General features: G+C 44.8%; 1 protein-coding gene across 3 annotated transcripts in view; it reads right to left on the bottom strand.

Annotated features, from left to right (window-relative positions):
- LOC137432585 (formin-binding protein 4) overlaps positions 1–22364 on the bottom strand; it is a 79287-nt gene that overhangs the window by 14948 nt on the left and 41975 nt on the right. For all 3 annotated transcript variants that reach the window (XM_068124631.2, XM_068124630.2, XM_068124632.2), the window contains 5 exons: positions 18452–18531; positions 16644–16748; positions 9109–9242; positions 7812–7966; positions 2161–2540 (listed from right to left, as the gene is read on the bottom strand). In XM_068124631.2, coding sequence (XP_067980732.2) covers positions 2161–2540; positions 7812–7966; positions 9109–9242; positions 16644–16748; positions 18452–18531 — 854 coding nt within the window. The remainder of the gene's footprint in view (positions 1–2160; positions 2541–7811; positions 7967–9108; positions 9243–16643; positions 16749–18451; positions 18532–22364) is intronic.

Genomic DNA, 22364 nt, shown 5'->3' on the forward strand with positions numbered 1-22364 from the left:
AAAAGACTAGGTCCCCCTGCACCCCCCGGAGATATACTGAAACTGGCAGTGACTGGTGATTGAAATGCGGTGCCTTTTTGTGTTTCAGGTCGAGGTACGTGAACTCCCCACGATCTACAGCAACCAGGAAGAGACTGATACCAGGGTGGTTCTGTACCTCCATCATGCTGCTACCATCGGATACAAGAACGCTGTAGTCAGAACACCGGACACAGACATCCTCCTGATCCTGCTCCACCATGCCCACAACATCAAGCTGACGGTGTACCTGGATACAGGGTCAGGGAAGCATCGCCAACTTGTCAACGTCTCTGAGCTGGCAGAATCCCTGGGAGAGGACTACTGTGCCACTCTCCTGGGGTACTATGTGTTCAGCGGAGAAGACTGCACCAGTGCCTTCAAAGGGAAGGGAAAAGTCGGGCCCTTGAAAAAGCTGGAGAAGAATCCCAGGTTTCACAGGGCATTCGGTGAATTTCACAGGGTATTTAGAAAAATAAAACTTTGTGTTAACGTCTGTGTAGACGGACCTTAATATGAGTCTATTATTTCGTAAAACTGTGATTATTTTGTAAATAAAGCACTAATTAGCATACTAGTATACCATAGACACATGTAATCATGTTATGAATAGTTCTATCATGATCTATGCCCTTCAAAACATGGGTCTAGACACCTTCATTTTTCAATTATCTGCAATATTGGCTGAGATATGTCAAAAATCGTTTTTTTGATAATGGCAGCAGTAATTTGCATAAAAATGGTATGTGGGACATTTTTTCAGCTTGGGGCCATAGCTAGTCATTTTCTACACATTTTTTCCAATCTAGAAACACTGATTAGAAGTATATCTCCGGGGGGGGTGCAGGGGGACCTAGTCTTTTTTTGATAATGGCAGCAGTAATTTGCATAAAAATGGTATGTGGGACATTTTTTCAGCTTGGGGCCATAGCTAGTCATTTTCTACACATTTTTTCCAATCTAGAAACACTGATTAGAAGTATATCTCCGGGGGGGTGCAGGGGGACCTAGTCTTTTTTTGATAATGGCAGCAGTAATTTGCATAAAAATGGTATGTGGGACATTTTTTCAGCTTGGGGCCATAGCTAGTCATTTTCTACACATTATTTCCAATCTAGAAACACTGATTAGAAGTATATCTCCGGGGGGTGCAGGGGGACCTAGTCTTCCTACTAGACTATACGGCAATGCGGAAGTGGACAAATTACGGCAATGAGCTGGTTTAATAATATCCCAATACAACCGTCATTTAAAACAGTATTCTGTTGAAGTATCAATTGATGATTGGAAATGAGTGAATACAATTACGATTTTGAATTTGAAATTGTGTTCACCCAACCGTACGGAACTTCACATCAGGATTTTAATATTTGTTTATGTCACGAATGTTGTTAAAAGTTCATTTTTTACATTAATGCTATTTAATTTGTGATTGATGTTATGCTGTTTGGAATGAAAAAAGAGATATCGAGTTCAAGTGAATGACGAAATGCCGTGACGGTTTCTACTTTCTAAACGTGAATTCGCGGATCGCCATATGCAGATTCGCCATTGAGTGGGTATGGAACAAACGTACCTGTTTGTTTGCGAACGGGTACGTTTTTCATGGAAGTCCTTCACAAACTTGCTGTCCATGTCTGACGTGCGACTGAAGGTGCTACAGGAATGTGGAATTTATTGGTTTCATGCTTTAGCATTCGCCGTTTCTGCATTGTCTGTCTGCTTCTGGCCTCCCACCCGTGCAAAGCATGGGTATCTCACTAGTGTAAACAAACACGCTCTCTCAATTGTACATTAAAATGTGTTTGGATCATATGAACTGACAGCATAGCATGTATGATGCAATCTAATGAAACAGGATACATCACCACCACTCCACCCTCCTACTATTCTGTCCTTCACCAACAGTTTCATGGCGCTTTAAGTTCTGAACTACGCTTGTACTACAACAATGGGGGTTATGAAGGGGGGGAGGGGGTTGGAGGGGAAATGGGTAAGGCAGGTGTGTGATACTTGCATTTCTTGCCCAATTATTATCATGATGTCGATCTATAACAAAGCTGCTTTTAACTGCAATAAGTGATGCAAAACGCATGTGTTTAGAAGAAAAATACTTACCACAAAAAGACATGAAACACTCACCTTGTCTATGTCTGAGCTAGAAATCTTCGGCACCAAGCTTTTCTCCACATCTTCCATGCCTGGAGGTGGTGGCTCCGTATTATCCATCTCCATCTCCACCTCCTCTATCTCCATTGCAGGCTGGCTAGGAGAATGGGGTTGGGGTTGAGAATGGGGCGGTGAAGGCGGAGGCGGAGGACTGTCCGGTGGAGGAGGCAGTGGTGGTGGTGAATCAGAAGGTAGAGGTGGCGCTGGCAAATCCTCAGGAGGGAGAGGTGGGGAGTGTTGAAGCAAAATGGCCAAAGTAGTGCTGGTGATATCAGAAAGAACAGGAGGAGCAGGAGGAGCAGGAGGAGCTGCATTTTCCAAAACAGTTTCATCTGTTTTGCATGGCTGCTTCTCTATGGGAAGAACAGGCCAATAAGGGCACAGTGTCATTGCTAATGAGAAGTTATTATCTCAAAGAAAACAAGAAGAAAATAGACATAAAATATCATAGCCCCCAATGTTTTAATAATTTTGCTGAAGGGAGTTATGCCCGGCAGTCAGCCATATTTTGTCAGATTACAAAACAATATCTTCTGCATATGTATACTCTCATGTATTGTCTTTGTGCCAAGTTTGAACAAAATCGCTCCATGCGTGTCTGAGGAATGGTTGGGGACAAGTTTAAGTAACAAAATGGCCGCCAGTCAGCAATCTTGGATCTGATATCAAAAAAATGCCATGCATATGTAACCCATCATTCATTATCTGTGTGCCACGTTTGAACAAGATCGGTAAATGCATGAACGAGAAATGGTTGAGGACGTGTTCAACATCGTGTTTTTTTTTACAATTAAAATGGCCGCCATTCGGCCATCATCGATCGCATCAAGAAACAAAATGATGTGCATATGTAGACCATAATTTATCATCATTTATCGTCGTTGCGCCAAGTATGAACAATATCGGTCCATACATCTCCAAGATATGGTTGAGGATGCAAGGACGGACGGATGAGACCAAATCCATAAGCCCCCGTTTTGGACCAAGTCCAACGAGGGCTAATAATGATGTCAGTCCAGTACAAACTACAAAATAATATCTGAAAGTGCGTTCTCATATTGAACTGTAAAAATAAGTCATGAACGAGAAAATTAAAATAGTTCCAAAACCATGGCATCAACCTCAATTCAAGGTCAAATTTTAAAATAGGACCATGGGTCCTGAAGCTTACTTGGATTAGGAGCAATTCAATGACGTCATAAAATATCTAAATTTTGTTCATGTGCAGAATCTGGTAACGTGATTGGTTGAGTGGAAGCCGTCTTGATGCAGATTACAGCGATACATGTTTACATGTCATGTTTTTACTGGGTACAGGACATGTTTTTGGCTGAGGGCATGGCTGTGCGGCTGATGCAACACCCCTGCAGGTTAGGGCAGGAGGTTTTAGCGTTTAGGCCTGATTTCAACCTGTTGATGAGCGCAGATTTTGACGCGGTCAATACACCTTCGTTAGGCATGTGATATGAAACTTGTCACCAAGTTTCATCAAATTACTATGCTTGGTTGAAGTGATAATGACTGAAGTGTTTATAGACTTGCTCGCTGACTGACTAACTTACCTACAGACGCTGGTCGATCTCATATCAACTAAAGTCCATGTGGGCTAAAAATGATGACCGTTAGATCAAAGAAACAATGAAATTATCAATTGTTGAAGAAACATGGGCATAGCACAGAATTTTGAGGAAATCTCGGCAGTCTTTTTATCTGAGTCAACATGCGTGGGTGCCGACCGCCATATTGCCTTCGCCGGTGGTCATGCCGGATATAATGTAACAATTGGTCAATCTCGCTGATTACATGCAGTTGTACCGTGATGTTCTGTAATGCTTTTTCTGATTCGCCAAATTTGTCGAGTGAGTTCACCAACATTTGAATATTTGTAGCTGCTATTCGATCTATTTTTTCGATTTCATGTGCAATATTTCCCTGTAGGGATAAAGATAGTTGAAAAAAGTGTAATATTCTATTACTACTGTGGGAAAAAACTGAAAAAGTTATCACCAGCTCTGCAGCACAGATGAAGAAGAGAGGTCCAGACGTATTGTAGCTGATAGGGAGAGGTTTTGGAAAGATCTACGTACAGTACCAAGTTTTGCAACTGTAGCATCAAACATTTACACTTTATATGGGCCAAAATTCGTTGGAACAATAAGAATAATCTCAAGAATAAGAAAATATCCTCCATTCAGGATGGAAAGACAATGATCATAATAAATAACAACAACAACAATGCTGCACATTTTGCCCTTTCAAGTCTTCATACCATCTCATGTACAATACAGATTATAAAGGTTCCTCAAAAATTCAGTTTGCCATTTTTAATATGAAAAGGGTAAAGCCTAGAAACGAACGAAGCCCTTTAGAATTACCCTTTATAACCTTCCAGAATTAAACTTTAGAACCCTTTAGAATTAAACACGGTGGGTTAGAAAGGTTCTTCTTCATCATTCTTTGAAGAACGGATTGAAAGAAGGACATAGCCAAATATTGAGGAGACTTCACCACCACTTAAAAATAAAAACAAACGAAAGAACAAAAAACAATTCAAAGGCTTCAATAATGACAATGGGATCAATCAACAAATTAAATATTGTTGCGGATATGGGATTTGCATCCATCCATATCCGCTTGTAAATATTCCCCTATTTCCTCAATACTTCCCAACTATCCCCAATCCCCCATTCCCTAGTCCCATTTTCTGTAAACAACACTCTGTAGACCCAACCTCCCCCTATTTCCCCCATTAAATGTCGTGCCCAGGTTCACCGCATCTCATGTAAGACAACTATAGGACATCTTGCTAGTTATTCTTAGTCTATGTCAGTTAAGGACTCGTTTCCATTAATTCTGACCCTTCGTTGCACCAGAATGTGATTGTATGGCACCGTTAGGAAGTTTAGGACCTCCCAATACCTCCCCGCAGCTCTTCCTCATGGTTCAGCAACAACAACAACAACAACGGCAGCGGCGTGCACAGGGAGTGCGCGTCCTCACTCCGGCTTGGTTGGTAGGGGGTGTTGGGAGGGCATGAGGCCTTCCCAGCGAGCCGCCATCGAACATGTGCTCGACGGGGTTACCAAATAGGGGCTCCCTGTCAGCTCCTCGTCAAGGGCGGAGCCCGGTAACCCCCGCACCCAATGGAAGCGGCGGACCGGTCCCATCTGGGGCGGAGCCAACCAGCCGAGGGCGTGTCACTCCCCGCTGAGCATGCGCAGGAAGAGGGAGGTGACGTCAGATGCGCGCTGAGCTTGGAGAAAGAAAGACGCCACCTCCGAGCGCTGTGAGGCCTCCCTGCATCTCTTGGACCGTGCTTGATCCTGTCCCCGAGCCAAGGTGCACCTTGTGCTATCGAACTACCTGTCCTTCCCTGCCATCAATCCCTGTGTAAGTCAGCCTTGTTCCGTTTGTCTGTGGTCTGTCTGGGATAAAATAAGATTGTATCTAAGTGCCTATCTCTTCTGTGTCTTTTACCTCACTCTACCTTGTAATCTACCCCTTTTCTCCCCCACTGTAATTATATCCTCCTCCGGAGGTCTTGAGAACTGTACCCCTTGCGTCGTTTCATCTATCCCAGTCGTTGTGTCCTTTCCATCATTGATTTAGCATAGCGCGATTTGGTCAACGTTTGGGTGGAATCGGGGTCTAGTCGGGGAATAACTGTTAGGTCGCGGTAATACACCACCGCTCGGTCGAAATAACATCTAACCGCGATCCGTAACAATATATTGAATAAACAAAAGCTTGTCAAGCAGAAGTATTCAAAATTCACAAATGCAATACATTCTTATTTTGGAAAGACATTTCTTATTGGTGATCTACAATGGCTTTGTTAAACCAAGCTTGATCCAATTTTAACCCTCAACACCTCCAAACATCTTGGTGTTTTACAAAAACGGCACTCAAACAAAATAGGAACAAACGAGAATGCACGTGCACGTACGTACGTACAGTCATGGCCAAAAATATTGGCACCCATGCACCTTTTTCAAATAACTCAAAATTTTCTCCAAAAATACATTGAATTTGACAAAAGCATTTGGTCTCCACAATTATTTATATCACTGTTAATAATACAGAACCTTTGTTTTTGATTCAGAACTTAATATATCCTTTGAAATCAGAAAATAAAAATAAATGACTGACAAAATTATTGACACCCTCCACTGAATATTTGTTAGCACATCCTTTGGACAAACTAACTGCAGTCAAGCGTTTCCTATAGCTATGAATGAGCTTCCTACATCTCTCCACTGACAGTTTGACCCACTCTTCTTGTGCAAACTGCTCCAGTTCTCCCAGATTTGAAGGGTGCCTTCTCCCAACTGCTGTTTTCAGATCCCCACAGGTGTTCAATGCTATTTAGATCTGGACTCATTGCTGACCACTTCAGAACAGTCCAGCATTTTGTCTTGAACCATTCCTGGGAACCTTTTGAAGTGTTTGGGGTCATTGTGCGACTACAAGACCCAGGGCCTTCGACGGAGACCCAGCTTTCTGACACTGGGTTGAACATTATGCTCCAAAATGCCTTTGTAATCTCCTGATTTCATGATGCAATGCACACATTGAAGGCACCCAGTGCCAGAGGCAGCACAGCAACCCCAAAACATCACTGAACCTTCTCCATGTTTGACTGTAGGGAAGATGTTCTTTTCTTTGAAGGCTTCACTTTGTTTTCTGTAAACATAGAGATTATGTGCTTTACCGAAAAGCTCTAATTTGGTCTCATCTGTCCACAGGACATTCTCCCAGAAGGATTTTGGCTTATTCAGGTGTATTTTGGAAAACTCTAGTCCGGCTTTCTCAGCAGTGGGGTCCTCCCGGGTCTCCTAACATAGAACCCCCTTTCATTGAGTTGGCGACGGATGGTGCGAGTTGAAACTGTCGTACCTCATGTCTGAAGGACAGCTTGAATCTGTTTGGCAGTTTATCGAGGTGCTTTCTCCACCATTCGAACAATCCTTCACTGCAATCTTCAATCAAGTTCTCTCTTGCGGCCTCATCCAGGGAGGTTGGCTACAGTGCCATGGGCCTTAAAATTCCTGATAACTTAGCATACAGTGGACACAGGAACATCAAGGTCTCTGGAGATGGACTTACAGCCTTAAGATTGTCCATGCTTGGCTACAATCTTGTCTCTGACCTCCTCAGACAATTCTCTGGTTTTCTTTCTTTTCTCCATGCTCATTGTGGTACACACAGTGACACAAAACAGCAGAATGACTCCTTTTCTCCACTCAAACTGGTTGAATGAGTGATTTTTTTATACTTCAGGCACCTGCATCTCACCACAGGTGAGTTCAATTCCAAAGTAAAGGAGAATCACCTGCTTGAAATCTACTTATTTCTAACAAATAAAAGGTGCCAATGATATTATCCAGGCCATTTTAGGATTTCTGTGTGGAATAAGCTAAGATTTAGTAATTTTTTAAAGGTTTTTTTTTGTTTTGTTCCACTGCAAGCCAAAGAAATACATGTGTGGATATCAAAATATTTTTTAATTTCAACAATTTTCAGGAATAAATGGTGCATTATTTGAAAAAAAAGTGCAAGGGTGCCAATATTGTCGGCCACGACTGTACGCACGCACGCACGCACGCACACCACACCACACTTACCCTGTATAGGCTTCTCATTGGTCCCACCAGTGTCCATAACCTGCCCAGAGTCTACCATCTCGAGTAGCGATTTATTCACTCCTTTTACTTCAGATGGGAATTCCCACTGGGATCGTCCTGTGTCCTCATGTATGTAGAAGTACCGACAGTGAGTCCTGTGGTTCACAGCACACACGCACAAGAAGTGTGTCAATGGCAGGTCCATTAACACGGCAACAAAACTGACACACAAAACGCAGTAATATACATATATACATATGGGAACGACCTTTATCTCTAGATATATATCAGTAAAGGCCACGCTCATATGTTCCACCGTCTTTCCAATCTTCTTTCTCTCCTTTTCATGCTATCATTTACAATGAACCCATGCACACCAATGTGCAACCAAATTTGTGCTGTATCCTGTCTGCCCAGTAATGCTTTCCCTTCCATCATGAAGCTGTTTTAACAGCAAATGTAGGCCTCATGGATTCCACAGGACTATAAAGCTCAAATGGATTCATAAAGCTGCACACCAGACATTTGTTAGAACAGGAATCTTTAATCAAATATTTTGTTTGTGAGAAATTGCATTTACCAACTGAAAAGTAAAAGAAGAATGAACTAATACAATCCTACATTAATAAATCAACCCATCCAATCAATAAACTACGCTAATTTATGCACAACTGCTACTTGAACAGGACAAGACAGACGCTTCATGGCGGAACAACCGTCTGCGGAGAGTGACCCCGCTAGACAGGATGCGGCTCAGGGCACTGAAACACAAGAAGAGCAGCAGTTTAACAGAAACGAGGCGTGCAGGGCGTAATGAGGCTGCAGATTCACGTCAATCGGCATGGACTAACCTTCACGATGCAAATGGCTTGCCTGGCCGCCGAAGACTCGCCAGCGAGGAACAACTCGTCACCTTCCCAAGCATCGCGTCTTTGAGATGGCAGTTTCCATGTGGCCAGCTCGACTCTTCTCTCCCTCCCAAAAAATGATTTCGGGCAAACCGTGTTTCCAATCCTCCAAACAACCATCCCACATTTCCCCTCCCCAACCACCACCCCACATTGTGTCCCAACTTGCTGGAAGAAAGGTCTGATGTTTTTTTTCATCCCCATCTCAAACTCAGCCACCACATCAAAAAGCCCGATGCAGAGGCCTGCAATCCCGTTTATTTCTCACTTCCCGACCCCTTCACTCCCAAAGTCACAGCACAGGCCTCAGAGGCATTTCTTCATAGAACAAGCTCAGTGCACATCACCAAAGGCACGAGGCAAGTCGGCCACTGTAGATTGGTTCCTACCTGTGCCAGTGACAGGCCCAGCCTGACGGTGCTGCATTCATCTCGTACTCTCTGATCTGCGTATTTGCATCTTCCAGCTTGCGCCACAAGTAGTGGCTTGACAGGGCACCTTCTCGCCAGTCCATCAAACGTGTCTGCATGCCACAAGGTGAGAGAAAAGAGTGGGGAGGAAGGGCCGAGGGAGGGGGGATATGGGGGGGGGGAGATGTGTTACCGCCAATTGATTCAGTCAAACGCATCTGGGTTATGATCAACAACAACAACAACATGTATTTTAAGGCCATTTTCCCTGCTAGAGCGGGGGTTAGCCTTGCGGTCCCCATGACAATCTTCTCCATTTTGCCCTATTTTCTGCATCTCTCCTTGTTAACCCCCTTGCCCGCATTTCTTCTTCCACCATCTTTAGCCAAGTCTTTCTCGGTCTTCCCCGTCCTCTACTTCCTTCTACATTAATTTCCATCACTCTTCTCAACCAGTCACTTTCATCCTTCCTCAACACATGACCAAACCATCTCAACCTGTTCCTCTTCACAGCATCCATCACAGGCAATATTCCCATCATGTTTCGCAATTCATCATTTGTCTTCCTCTCTCTCAACGATACTCCGCACATCCATCGAACCATTCGCATTTCCACCCTTTCCAGCCTTCGTTGCTGCTCTACGTTCATTACCCATGTCTCGCTCCCATAAATCATAACACTTCTCACACATGCAGCATACACCTTTCTCTTCAGCTTCAGCGACACTCGCCTCCTCATCAGCACGCCACTCAGTTCCCGAAACTTCTTCCATGCACATCTCACTCGAGCAACCGTTGCCGAGTCTGATCCACCTTCTCCATTCAGCATGTCTCCGAGGTAGCAAAATGTTTTCACACCTTCCAGCTTCACGCCGTCTCCAAGATCTAACTCAACATTTCCTCCATCTGCAGCTCCCTCTGTGCACACCTTACATTTGAATGTAGCTGCCACACTGGTAAATGACCCTCTCAGACCACTACATTTTTGATGAACCCACTCAGCGCAGATTGTACATTGAATGGAGTTCACTCCGACACCCTTCCTGCACACAGCACACGGCCACTTCCCAGTTCTTTCCACCTCACCACATGCTTTACCACTTGCCATCACCTTTGTCTTTCCGATATTCACCTTCAGACCTTTTGTCTCCATACATTCCTTCCACTTGTTCATCTTTTCCTTCAGTCCATCCATACTTTCCGCAATCAACACCAGATCATCTGCATACAACAACTCCCACGGTAAACCCTCCTTTACGTTCTGAGCCAGCACCTCTATCACAGCTACAAATAGTAGTGGACTTAGTACCGACCCCTGATGCACTCCCACCTTCACCTCAAACTCACCACTGTTCCCATCCTTCGTCCTTACAGCTGTGCGCGCTATTTTGTACATTGCCATCACTACTCTGATCAACCATTCCTCCACTCCTAACTTCCTCAATGCCCATGTCAATACTTTGCGTGGAACCCTATCGAATGCTTTCTCCAGATCAACAAACCCAAAAAACAACTTCTTCCTCTTCTCCATGTACTTCTCCTGCAACTGCCTCACAATGAAAGGCGCATCTGTCGTTCCTCTTCCTGGCATAAATCCAAACTGCATTTCGTCGATCTTCACTTTCTTCCTTATCCTCCTCTCCAACACCCTTTCCAATACCTTCATTCCATGCTCCAATAACTTTATCGCTCGGTACGAGCCACACTCCAGAGGGTCACCTTTCCCCTTGTATAGAGGGACGAGGGTACTCAGTTCCCAATCCACTGGAATGCGGCCTTCTTTCACCACCAGATTACAGATCTCTGTCATTCTCTTCACACCCCAACTTCCTGCTGCCTTCAACATATCTCCCACAACTCCCGTCGGCCCTCCCGCTTTTCCACTTTTCATTGCTTTTATCGCTTCCTCAACTTCCTTCTCAGTTATCTTTTCTGCCGGTCCTAAAACTGGGTTACTCTCTATGTTGCCATCCCATTCATTCTCTGTATTCAACAGCATTTCCATATATCTTTTCCATCTTCCTTTAATTCCATCTGGGTCGACAACGATTTGTCCCACTTCATCCTTCAAGCAACTCACCCCCATCACATCACACCTCTCTTTCGCTATGTGCTTTGCAATCCTGAATACTGCTTTCTGACCCTCTTCCAAATCCAAGCGTTCTGGGTTATGATCACATCCAAATAATTGTACATTCCTTAACACCTTGTGATAACACCTTACACATCAGTATCCAAAAATAAGCCACATCAGAGGTGAATATGAAACCACAAATACATTGAGAAGATGAAAATAAATAAAAACAAAACATCGACAACATATGGCTGAAGGAACGTTTCTCAACAAGAATGACCACACTGTCGTCACAACCTGAAACACAAAATATATATTTTTCACCTTCTCTGTCCACTCATCTCCTTCATCCTTGCTGTTGAAGCTATTGTTACGGGTCGCGGACAAGATGTTACTTTGGGCCGAGCGGATGGTCAACCGCGACCGTTACAGGATCCCCGATTAGCCCGACTCCCCCAACGTTGACCAATCGCGTCACAGGTATTCAATCGGGAAACCTCTAAAGCGACCGAATGTAAAGAGGAAGAGAGAAGAAGACAGAGTACGGAGGAATAACAGGATTTATTATACACACAAGCAAAAAGAAGGAGCGATCAAAGTTATTTACAAGCAATGGATGGAAGAAGCAGTCACACAGTGAATCGTTAGCTTATACTAGTCAATTTACTTAACCCCAGGACAACGATTAGGACAGACGACGTTCACACTTACACAGGGGAAATTGCAGGCAGGAATGGCGGAGGTGGGTTGCTGGAGAGGGAGGCAGGGTCAGGTCCCTGCAACCGGCAGGGCTGGAGGTAGCAGCTCCTTTTTGGCGGGAAAACCCTCGGTCGCGTCGACGCTGCTGATGCTGTGGACGTCACGCGCTGGCTCGGGCACACCTGCTCCTCTCCTTCTGGTGGAGCCGTCTCCCTCCTCTCAGCGCGTCTCTCCAAAGCTTGTTTCATCTCCAAGTACCTCTCCTTTTTGGTTTGGAGCGTCTCTCATCTCTCCTCTCATCTCTCATCTCATCTCCCCTCAAGCAGTCCCTTCCAGTCACTTTTATTACTCGGGTCGGAATCAAGCCGCCGGCTGCGAGGGCACGCCTACCGGGTCGCTCACCGCGGTGCTGGTTGGCTGCTAGGGCTGTCCGATTCCTCCTTTGATCATTACGACGTGCCACGCCTGTGAGTTGGCGGCTCCTACCCCCCTCTTCTCCGAGATGAGCACATGGGCAATGGCGGCTTGCGGGATTGAACACCACTCGCACCGCTTTTGAAAGGAACTTTGGAGAGCGGAGATGATTGGGGAAATTGAAAGGGGCCTACGCTTATTTCGTTTGATACAATGCAGAGTCGATCTAGTGGGAAACACATATTTAGCCTACATAGAATAAGGAAATAAGCTATTTAAAAAGATATATCGTGGCCTGTGTGTAAGTTTCATGGAATTAACTAGGGGGACGTCCTTCGACCTTATTTACTCTACGAGGGTCAGTTAAAACACAGCAAACCAGTTCTCACATTCTTTACACTTTCCAAATTCGTTACACTATTATACAATTAATATCCGAGGGTATTCGTGGTTTGGTTTAATATCAATTATGAGTCTGACGGACAGCTGGGTCTGGTTTCAGGCAACTAGTGCACCCAATCCGAACATGAGCGACAAGAAGGGTTATGTTATTATGCTCTGTGGGGTATATAGATTATAGTAGATCTAGGATCGGGCCTCAACAACGTCAGATGTGCATTCAGTTAGCAAGTTTTCACCCTCTCTGTGGAAATAAACATTTTATTTATAAAAAGCTGCTCGTGGTCATTCGAGGCACACCGTTCGAACATTACGTAACACAATTTTTAGTGAGGGGCATACAGGCTTGATGAAACCTTACCGATAATCTAACACTCGACCCAAACAAAGCCAATGGAAATATGACGCAACAAAGCCAGACTGTATCATCAGCATAGGCATATAGCGACATAAAATGCTAGGCCCACCAGGTAACGAGATGACGGCCATAATCATTTCATCTCAATACTATGGTGGGTAGAGTCAAGCAACAGGTGTGGGTGTTGTCCAGCAGCTGACCGACCAATCAGTGCACATTTAAAAAATCGACCCCCAACAATAACCCAAAAACAACAGCAACAGCAACGCTAAGCTCTTGTAGACCTGTGACATGTCGCAGGTAAAAATGAAGCTCCCTCTTAAAAACAACAAGGATGCAAATCCTTAGACACAGCCCCCAAACACAACTTTAAAATGTGATGTGTAGATTTTACATTTAAAGAAACAAACAAAGATTTTATATATTTTTTTGTATACAGAGTCGAGGCTCGTGAAAGAGCTAACATTTATCAAACAAACAAGTAAACAAAGCACATAAATGTGGGAGCGGACGACAAGATTGGGGGAGAAGGGGAGGAAGCACACAAACAACATTTGAGGGCAGGGACATCGGGAGATGTGTGGGAGGCAGAGGGCCTGGGGGGAGGCAGGATAGGTATAAAACGCAAGGACACCAAGGACTTCCAGGAAAGAAGACAAAATTCACCCCAAAAAAGTGGATTTGGGGTGAAATTAGCGGGGGTAGAAAAGATCAAGGTTTTGGATTGGGGAAGATAAGAGATGGTGGTGAACAGCTGTTTTAAAGACCTGGAGGGAGGAGTGGGATTGAAGAGAGTGAGGGAGTTTGTTCCAGAGGCAGGAGAAAAGAGGAATGAAGGAGTGAAGGTGAGCAGAGAGTCTTGATTTTGGCAGTTTAACCATAAGAGGGTTGCAGGCAGATCTTGTGCGACCTGCAGGAATATTTGGGGGACAGAGCCCAGAGAGAGCTGGGGGAGCAAGGCCGGAGAGGAGTCGGTAGAAGACGGAAAGACCACCAACCTGCCTGCGGTGAGTAAGTGAAAGGCCCTCGGAGATAGCGTCATCGCGGGAGATTCCAATGATTCTGAAATAAATATGTCAGTCACTCAAATTTTGGACTTCAACATCAGCCATAATCTCTCTTAGCAAACCACATATCAAAGTTGGCCCCAAAGCCAGTCGCTTACTGCCCATCCTCTTTCCTCGGCACATCTGAACCTTTATCCACTGAACACCATGCAGGATGTCACATATTTAATGCAAGACAAATTGTTCCACAATATAGGGAAACTGCAAGGGAGTAGAACTGGTACGAGTGGCAGTCTGCAACAGTGAATCGAATCAGGTCAGGTCAGGTATGGGAGCATGTGCTGGAGCAGCGCATCACCACCTCCACTTTCCACCGATACTCCAAGGGCCTCCATCTGGCGATGCCCCAGAGAGATGCCGGGCACATCCCCATTTCCTTGAGATACCGATCAACCTGCTGTAACCACGAGGCCGGTGGTCGGCCGTTGGCCACCAAGGCTCCCTCACAGAGAATCTGGTGAGCAAGATAAGCATCAGGAAAACGAACTACCTGTCCATACAGCTGCAGCTGATGCTCACAGATTATATAGGAAACAAATTTCATCCGAGTCTCTCTCAGCAAACGCTCGTTAGACACAAAGTCCAACCAGCAATAGCCAAAGATTCTCCAGAGAGACCTGGTACCAAAGGAATTGTCTTGAGCTCAGAGTTTAAGTCTCACATCCATAAAGCAAGACTGGAAGCACCAAAGACTTTCATCCTCCTGCATATGTACCGACAAGCACCACACCCCATTGCCAAAGGAATCCATGACTCCTGCAGGCCCGACCCAGACATTTATCGACTTCTAGCTCACAACATGCAGAGACATGAATATCTCTGCCAAGGTCTGCAACCTCAACATCATCACCACAGAAAAGATAGCAGCATCTAAGATGTCATTGAAAGCCTGGATCCTAGTCTTGACCTAGAAATCCATAATCCCAATGGCTCCGACTCCTCATTCAGTGCCTTGAGGGTCTCGGAAAGGATGTCCAGAGTCTCCGCTAAGATGACTGCATCATCTGTGAAATCAAAGTCAGTGATCTTGACATTCCCAAATGATACACCACAGCAAGATCTCATCAAAACACTCCCCAGAATCCAGTCAATAAAAGCACTGATAAGTGTGGGGGCCATGACACACCCCTGACAAACTCCAGTTACAACAACTGGAAATAAGTCAGAGATGGAACCACCACATCCCACAGCACTTGCAGTACCAGAGTATAGTTCAGACATCAGATCGATCAGTGTTGGTGGTATCCCACGAAGACCGAGGATCCTCCAGTCCAGAGGGCATCCCAATTCAATGAATTGAACGCTTTGCGGAGATCAACATAAGCTGCAAGCAGCAGCATCCTACAACCGAGCAGCCGACTGCACCCCTGCTGAAAATCTCGTCAGCATTCAGTGATGACCCCAAAAGCAAGGATACTGTCAATCGTTGACCTCCTTGGTGTAAAGTGCGTTGGTACTCAAGCAGATGGTGGCAAACCCTATCAATAATTATCTGAGCAAAGACCTTGCCTGGCTCGGAGCAGCATCACCCCCTCGGTAGTTGTTTCAGTCTTGGCGAGCACCCTTCCCTTTCCAGAGAGGGGCAACAAGGCCCCTCTTCCAGTCAATTGGGATGATGTCTGTGCACCAGAGTACAGAACCGCATGCAACATCACAAGTACAGCATTTCCATTAGCCTTGAGAATTCCAGCATGGATGCCACAGATCTCAGGAGCTTTGCCCCGTTTCAACTGATCCACCGCATCCTGTGTTTCCACAAACGAAGGTGGTTTACAGTTGATTGGAGGGTCAGGCAATAGGGATAGTAACACCCCTGACACCCAACTCACCAGCTCAACTGGTCAGTCAGCATGGTAAAGCCGCTCAGAGCAACCGGCCCAGCGGTTAGAACAAGTTTGCAACCGGCCCAGCTTGGCCCGACCATACAACAGGTTGGTTAGTACAAGTTTACATGATACCTGGATTAGCCTTACAACAAACAGTCTCGGAGAGAGAAAGAGAGAAAGAGAGAAAGAGAGAAAAAAAGAGAACTCGTTTTAGAATCCGATTACCCTAATAGCTCATTAATGCGTGGCGTGCAAATGCACACGCACACACACACAAATGTGGGCATCAAAAACAGGAATGACATCAAGAAAAATAAACGGAGCTCAAGTGAGTCAGCAACTACACCAGTTGCATATTGTCATATGCTTGGGGGTCACAACCGCCAACAGGTCGGTCAGACCATGCCCGAAAAGGCCGAGCCCCAGCTTTGAGCATAATATTGCAACCATATAGCCTTAGGCACAACACTTAAACATGTTAAAGAATTTAAAAAAAAAAATCCTTTCACCTAAATTATAATCTGCTACAAAAACAGAGCTAATCCAGCAAAGAAAATTGACAACATTGAGAAAGTATGAAAAATAATTGGGGACAGTCAGTGAGGGGTCGGGTGGGGAGATGAGGCAAATGTTGCAATCTGTAGTGGCAAAGAACACATGTTGTCTGATCGACCCACCTGTATTTCAACCAGGAGCAAGTGGAAATTGGAGAATATCTTTGTGGAAATTCCTAAAAAGCCAAGCTTGTCTGTGAGCACATTTGCCAGCTCTGCAATTGCAAACTGAACAAAAAAAAAAAAAGAGAAAAAGCAGATGGTTAAAAACAGGGGAGAAGCAATCAATGGAGGGAGGCCTTAAGGTTTTTAAAAAATATATACCACCGGCTCAACGAGCCAGTTCCAACTGTGCCCAAGAACAGCCAGGTTCGCGAGTTGAGCCCTCAGTCGTTGAGGCACACTTCAAACCTAGTACGGTGTGAACACACTCAAGATGGGTGACGCTAACTTGGACAGAATGCATAAACAACTTTATTGAACCGTACCTAAGGCTAACTGTGGCCACTACAGTACATGAAAGTTTCTGGAGGGAGGAGGCACATGCACTTGTACAGGCATATAGGCAAAGTATTGATGACGGGGCAGCAAGGCTACAACAAAGCAAGGAAAGGAGGATAGAAGAAGGGAGGAAACCTGCAAGTAAGAGGGATAGGCTAGGTTGGATTAATGGGGTAGAAAATATTGCAAGTTTGGATTGGGGGATGACAAAAAAAAGTGGTGTACCACTTGCTTGAAAAGTGGTGAGAAATGAAAAGTGTAAAACAATGAAAGAGAAAATAATCAATTTCTTGTTCTTCTTATTCTTTCCCCAATGATCCACATTCGCAAACCTCTTTTGACCTCTCAAGGATCAAGTGTTTTGTAGAGGCGACCAATCTCTCACATCCCAGCTGTTGCGATTCATTTTCTGAACTGGAGTTTTTATTCCCAACCCCACATAAAAGAGAGTGCTTCCCAACAGCTAAGATGAATTGATGGCCAACTTACATTTAAAAACGTCTCTTCAAAAGTAATGGACCAAACTTTCGATCAACCAATTGCTAATACAGTAATACTTCGTTTAGCAATCAGGATGCCTTCATGAAGAAGAGAGCGCTAATCAAAAATGAGCTAAAAGGAGTCATTATACATTTTTTATATGGAGCCGTGTTGCCAACAGCGTTCTATCTTACACATGAGCTGTACATGAGGGCTTCATTGGGGTATCAGTAACAGCGCTAATACCAATATAGATGGTAAATATTGTTATGTCTATGGGGGTAGGTAAGAGAATACCGTAGGAAAGGTAGGATTGTATAGAAATAGCATAAACTGTGTGACGTGTAGGACTGTAGGAGCATGATGATGATAAACAACAGCCTGGGGAATTCAAGGACTGCCTCGTCATCAGCACTCAAAGCGTCGCCACTGATAGGGATGCTGTGCAAGTTACCGTGGCGCTTAAACCCGTCGAACAAAGCTTAACCAGATCTCCATCTTCTGACAAACTGCTTCTTGAATGAGTTACTTTGTTTTAGTTAACGACATGGTGGACTTGGCTGAAGATTTTATCTTGTCTGCATTGTTGAGAATTGTTGTAATGGTCGACGCAGCCAAGTCTAACACATGACACCCTTCCATCTGATTGGCTCAGAGCATACGTGTATACAAACAATGGCAGCCGGTGCCTTTATTCAGTGAACACTGCGTGCTATGTATGTTCTTCATTTTCTTTTTTGTTTTTTCAGTAAATAATAATTCTCCAGGACAAAGAGTTCCATAATATATCAACCAGTTTTCATAATATTGCTAAACACTTGAAAATGTCCCCAGAGAAGCAAGAGATGATGCTGTCAGAGACGATCAGCATGGCAGACATCTCAAATTTCCATATATTTGAAAGAGTATTTTTTGTATCATGCACAGCATTCTGCAATTAAAACACCCACCTTTTGGCCAATTTCTTCCTCTTCTTCAGTCTGATTTTTCGTAGGGACATCTTCAACATCTTGCTTTTTGACAGAAGCAACTGAAAAATAAGAAGTTTTAAAGACAACTCAATGACGTGCCCTCAAGCGGAGCATGGCGTACTCGGGTGCCAAAACCTACAAGACAAGCGCGGTTGGTGTGGTGTGTAGCATTGGGACCCCACATTGGTGTTCAAGCTACGAAATGTAGCACTGCAATTCAAAAATGCCCATAAAACACCCAAACGTGATGTGTAAATGGCACGTGGCAGGAAAGGAAAGAGGGCGACTCAGAACACACAATGGACAGCAGTAATCGTAATAATTACTACAGTAGTGTTCCGGGAACAGTCTTTTTCAATTGTTCATCAACCTCTCGTGTCGTTTTTGCCCGATTTCGACTGAACTTTCCACTTCAGGCCACTTTGGCCTCAATATCACCAGCGGAGATAGTGGGTCGGTGTGGTGTTCATCACAAAGGTTTAGACACAACGTCACATGGTTATATATAATATTGTTGTGGTTCTGCTAACCAGCACTCCCCAGGAGCAACTGCAACCAACATAAGGTCCCAAATTAGTTATTTCATTCGTAATCGTTCATAGTCCTCTTCTGAACAAGAAGCGCAAGTGTGCGCTAATCGCTCAGTAACCTTTATTTAATAGCCCTGATGCTCCACTTGACTGACATAGCGGTTAGAGACCCAGCGCCCGTTCGCCCCTCAAAGGCGCAGCCGAAAACTGCCAGCTCAAAGTGTTGAGCTTCATGCCATGTCTTGTTCCAGGAGGTAATGACGTCAAGGCCACGATGGCAAACTCGCAAGGAGTGTGACGTCACTTGGAAGCTCGTGTGTGCACCATTGAGCACGTCGCAATCCCGGTAACCACGCCTAGAAAAGGCGGGATAGCACTCCTGATCCCTGCCAAAGCTTTGTCCCCGCCCAGCCGCTATTTAAGTGATGCATCCCAGACGTGACGCAGGCAATTCTAGGCTTGGTAAGGCGATATACCGTGAAAGGCAGGCCAGGGCGAGTGGGACAGAGCTGTGGAACAGAATTGGTGAGATGGATCCCTGGGCAAAGCGACTGATCCAAGTGCCGTGCAGGGCGCTTTTCTGAGATAGCAGGCCAGGCCGATTACCACCTCATACACCAAATCTTTTTCTCTTCCATTGTTTACTTTGGACGCACAACAAGCTCAACAAGGCAAATCTTAAAGCAAAGCTGCCAACCATTCTTTTCAGAGTAACCCTGCAGATACAGACCTTTTTCCACTTTCCTTCTGCACCACACCCACACCTCCTCAGCACACAAACGAAGTATTCCTTTATCCCTCACCTCAGCGAATGGGAAGCGTGGCCTCGTCAGGACTTGCTCAGTGAGCTAAGAGGTCGCCAAAGCCTCGCACTGCTCCATCTTATTTTTCTTTACCTACCCTTTCGAGTTTAGGAAACGTAAAGGAGGGTTTACCGTGGGAGTTGTTGTATGCAGATGATCTGGTGTTGATTGCGGAAAGTATGGATGGACTGAAGGAAAAGATGAACAAGTGGAAGGAATGTATGGAGACAAAAGGTCTGAAGGTGAATATCGGAAAGACGAAGGTGATGGCAAGTGGTAAAGCATGTGGTGAGGTGGAAAGAACTGGGATGTGGCCATGTGCTGTGTGCAGGAAGGGTGTCGGAGAGAACTCCATTCAATGTACAATGTGCGCTGAGTGGGTTCATCGAAAATGTAGTGGTGTGAGAGGGTCATTAACCAGTGTGGCAGCTACATTCAAATGTAAGGTGTGCACAGAGGGAGCTGCAGATGGAGGAAATGTTGAGTTGGATCTTGGAGATGGCGTGAAGCTGGAAGGTGTGAAAACATTTTGCTACATCGGAGATATGCTGAATGGAGAAGGTGGATCAGACTCAGCAACGGTTGCTAGAGTGAGATGTGCATGGAAGAAGTTTTGGAAACTGAGTGGTGTGCTGATGAGGAGGGGAGTGTCGTTGAAGCTGAAGGGAAAGGTGTATGCTGCATGTGTGAGAAGTGTTATGATTTATGGGAGCGAGACATGGGTAATGAACGTAGAGCAGCAACGAAGGCTGGAAAGGGTGGAAATGCGAATGGTTCGGTGGACGTGCGGAGTATCGTTGAGAGAATGAAATGAATGAATGAATGATCGTTTTGAGGCCATTTTCCTCAAACACAGAGGAATGATAATGAGAGAGAGGAAGACAAATGATGAATTGCGAAAGATGATGGGAATAGAGCCTGTGATTGATGCTGTGAAGAGGAACAGGTCGAGATGGTTTGGTCATATGTTGAGGAAGGATGAAAGTGACTGGTTGAGAAGAGTAATGGAAATGAATGTAGAATGAAGTAGAGGACGGGGAAGACCGAGAAAGACTTGGCTAAAGATGGTGGAAGAAGAAATGCGGGCAAGGGGGTTAACAAGGGGAGATGCAGAAAATAGGGCAAGATGGAGAAGATTGTCATGGGGACCGCAAGGCTAACCCCTGCTCTAGCAGGGAAAATGGCCTTAAAATGCATGTTGTTGTTGTTGTTGTTGTTGTTGTTGTACCCTTTCGAGTGATGAGTCCAATGGGAGCCCTTGTAATGTTTATATAGGTAAAGAGTATAAGCTAGGTAGATCGGGATAACTCTGCTCTTTGTCCCTGTGATTTGTTGAATCCCTTGTACATTACTGATTGCTTGTCCATTTTTGATGTTTGAACCATTGATTGCGTGTACATTGAATTGCATTTGTTTTTTTATAAATGTTTATAAATTCGATGTTTGAACCCCCCCTCGTCCCCGACTCCCCATCCTTGTAAATAAATCCCTTCGTTGTTGATTATTTTTCTGACCTGTCTGTGCCTGTCCTTTCTTTTGTTGGTCTAGTATAGTCCACATGTAGTGTTAGCCTGGGAGGTTTTCTACCCCAACTAATTGGCTCCAGTCTATTTCCGATGTGCACTGGCCGTTTTTGCTCGGCTGCATCTAATCCTTTGTTTTAACTGATGTCTCAGTTTACCCATCTCACATTGCGCGGCGGCCATTTTGATACCCAAGCTAATCTGTCCGTGTGCGCTGATATTGATTTGTTGCGTTGGTTTATGGTGAATGCGGATCGCAAAAAGTCTGTTTTATAAAGTAATTTTTTTTTTTTTGTCACGTTCATGTGGAGTGTGGTGCCATCCAGTTTATATTACGTATTGTTGCCCAAAAAACACAGAACATTCGGTTTAAGTTTGCCGTGGACCAGTGAACTGGTGAACACCTGGGCAGTGGGTCAACCTGCAACCAACTACCTGTAGAACAGACTTGGAGTGTACGTAAGGATACGGTAGATCCAGGCTTGAGTATGGCTAGCAGTGCGAGTGCCAACCTTGGCTTCCAAGAGACGCTCCCCCCGGACGTTCTTGTTCGTTACAAAGAGAAGATTTCTGTCATTGGGTGTGACCCTTATGGTCTATCAAATGATCAATTTGAGAAGAATGTGAGCAAGTGGCCTCAGGTGACCCACATCGACGTGATCAACTACCTGTTGTTCAGCAAATCGGCCTTTACCAAAGATGAGTTGAAGAAGTATAAATCCCTCGAGGCATACAGGTTGTACCAAGATGAAGTGCGACAAATCCTACACAAAGAACTGAATGACGTCCACTTGATTCGATCCAAGGTATTAATATATTAAACAAACATGTATGTTTTAAAGCTGCTTGTGTTCATGTTATGGACCTGATTGATTAAGTGCCCTCCATTTGTTCAAAAACCACTGCAGTTTTAAGCTGTGCATGCATGTGTGCATACTTTGTAGACATGTGACGCACAGTGCGAAGTGAGTGCCGCCATGTGTGCTTTGTGCGTATGGCCATAAGTCATCACCTATATTTATCATGTAAGCAACGA

This window comes from Myxine glutinosa, chromosome 8 (genome assembly GCF_964187855.1).
Source record: "Myxine glutinosa chromosome 8, kmMyxGlut1.1, whole genome shotgun sequence".
Taxonomy (NCBI): Eukaryota; Metazoa; Chordata; class Myxini; order Myxiniformes; family Myxinidae; genus Myxine; species Myxine glutinosa.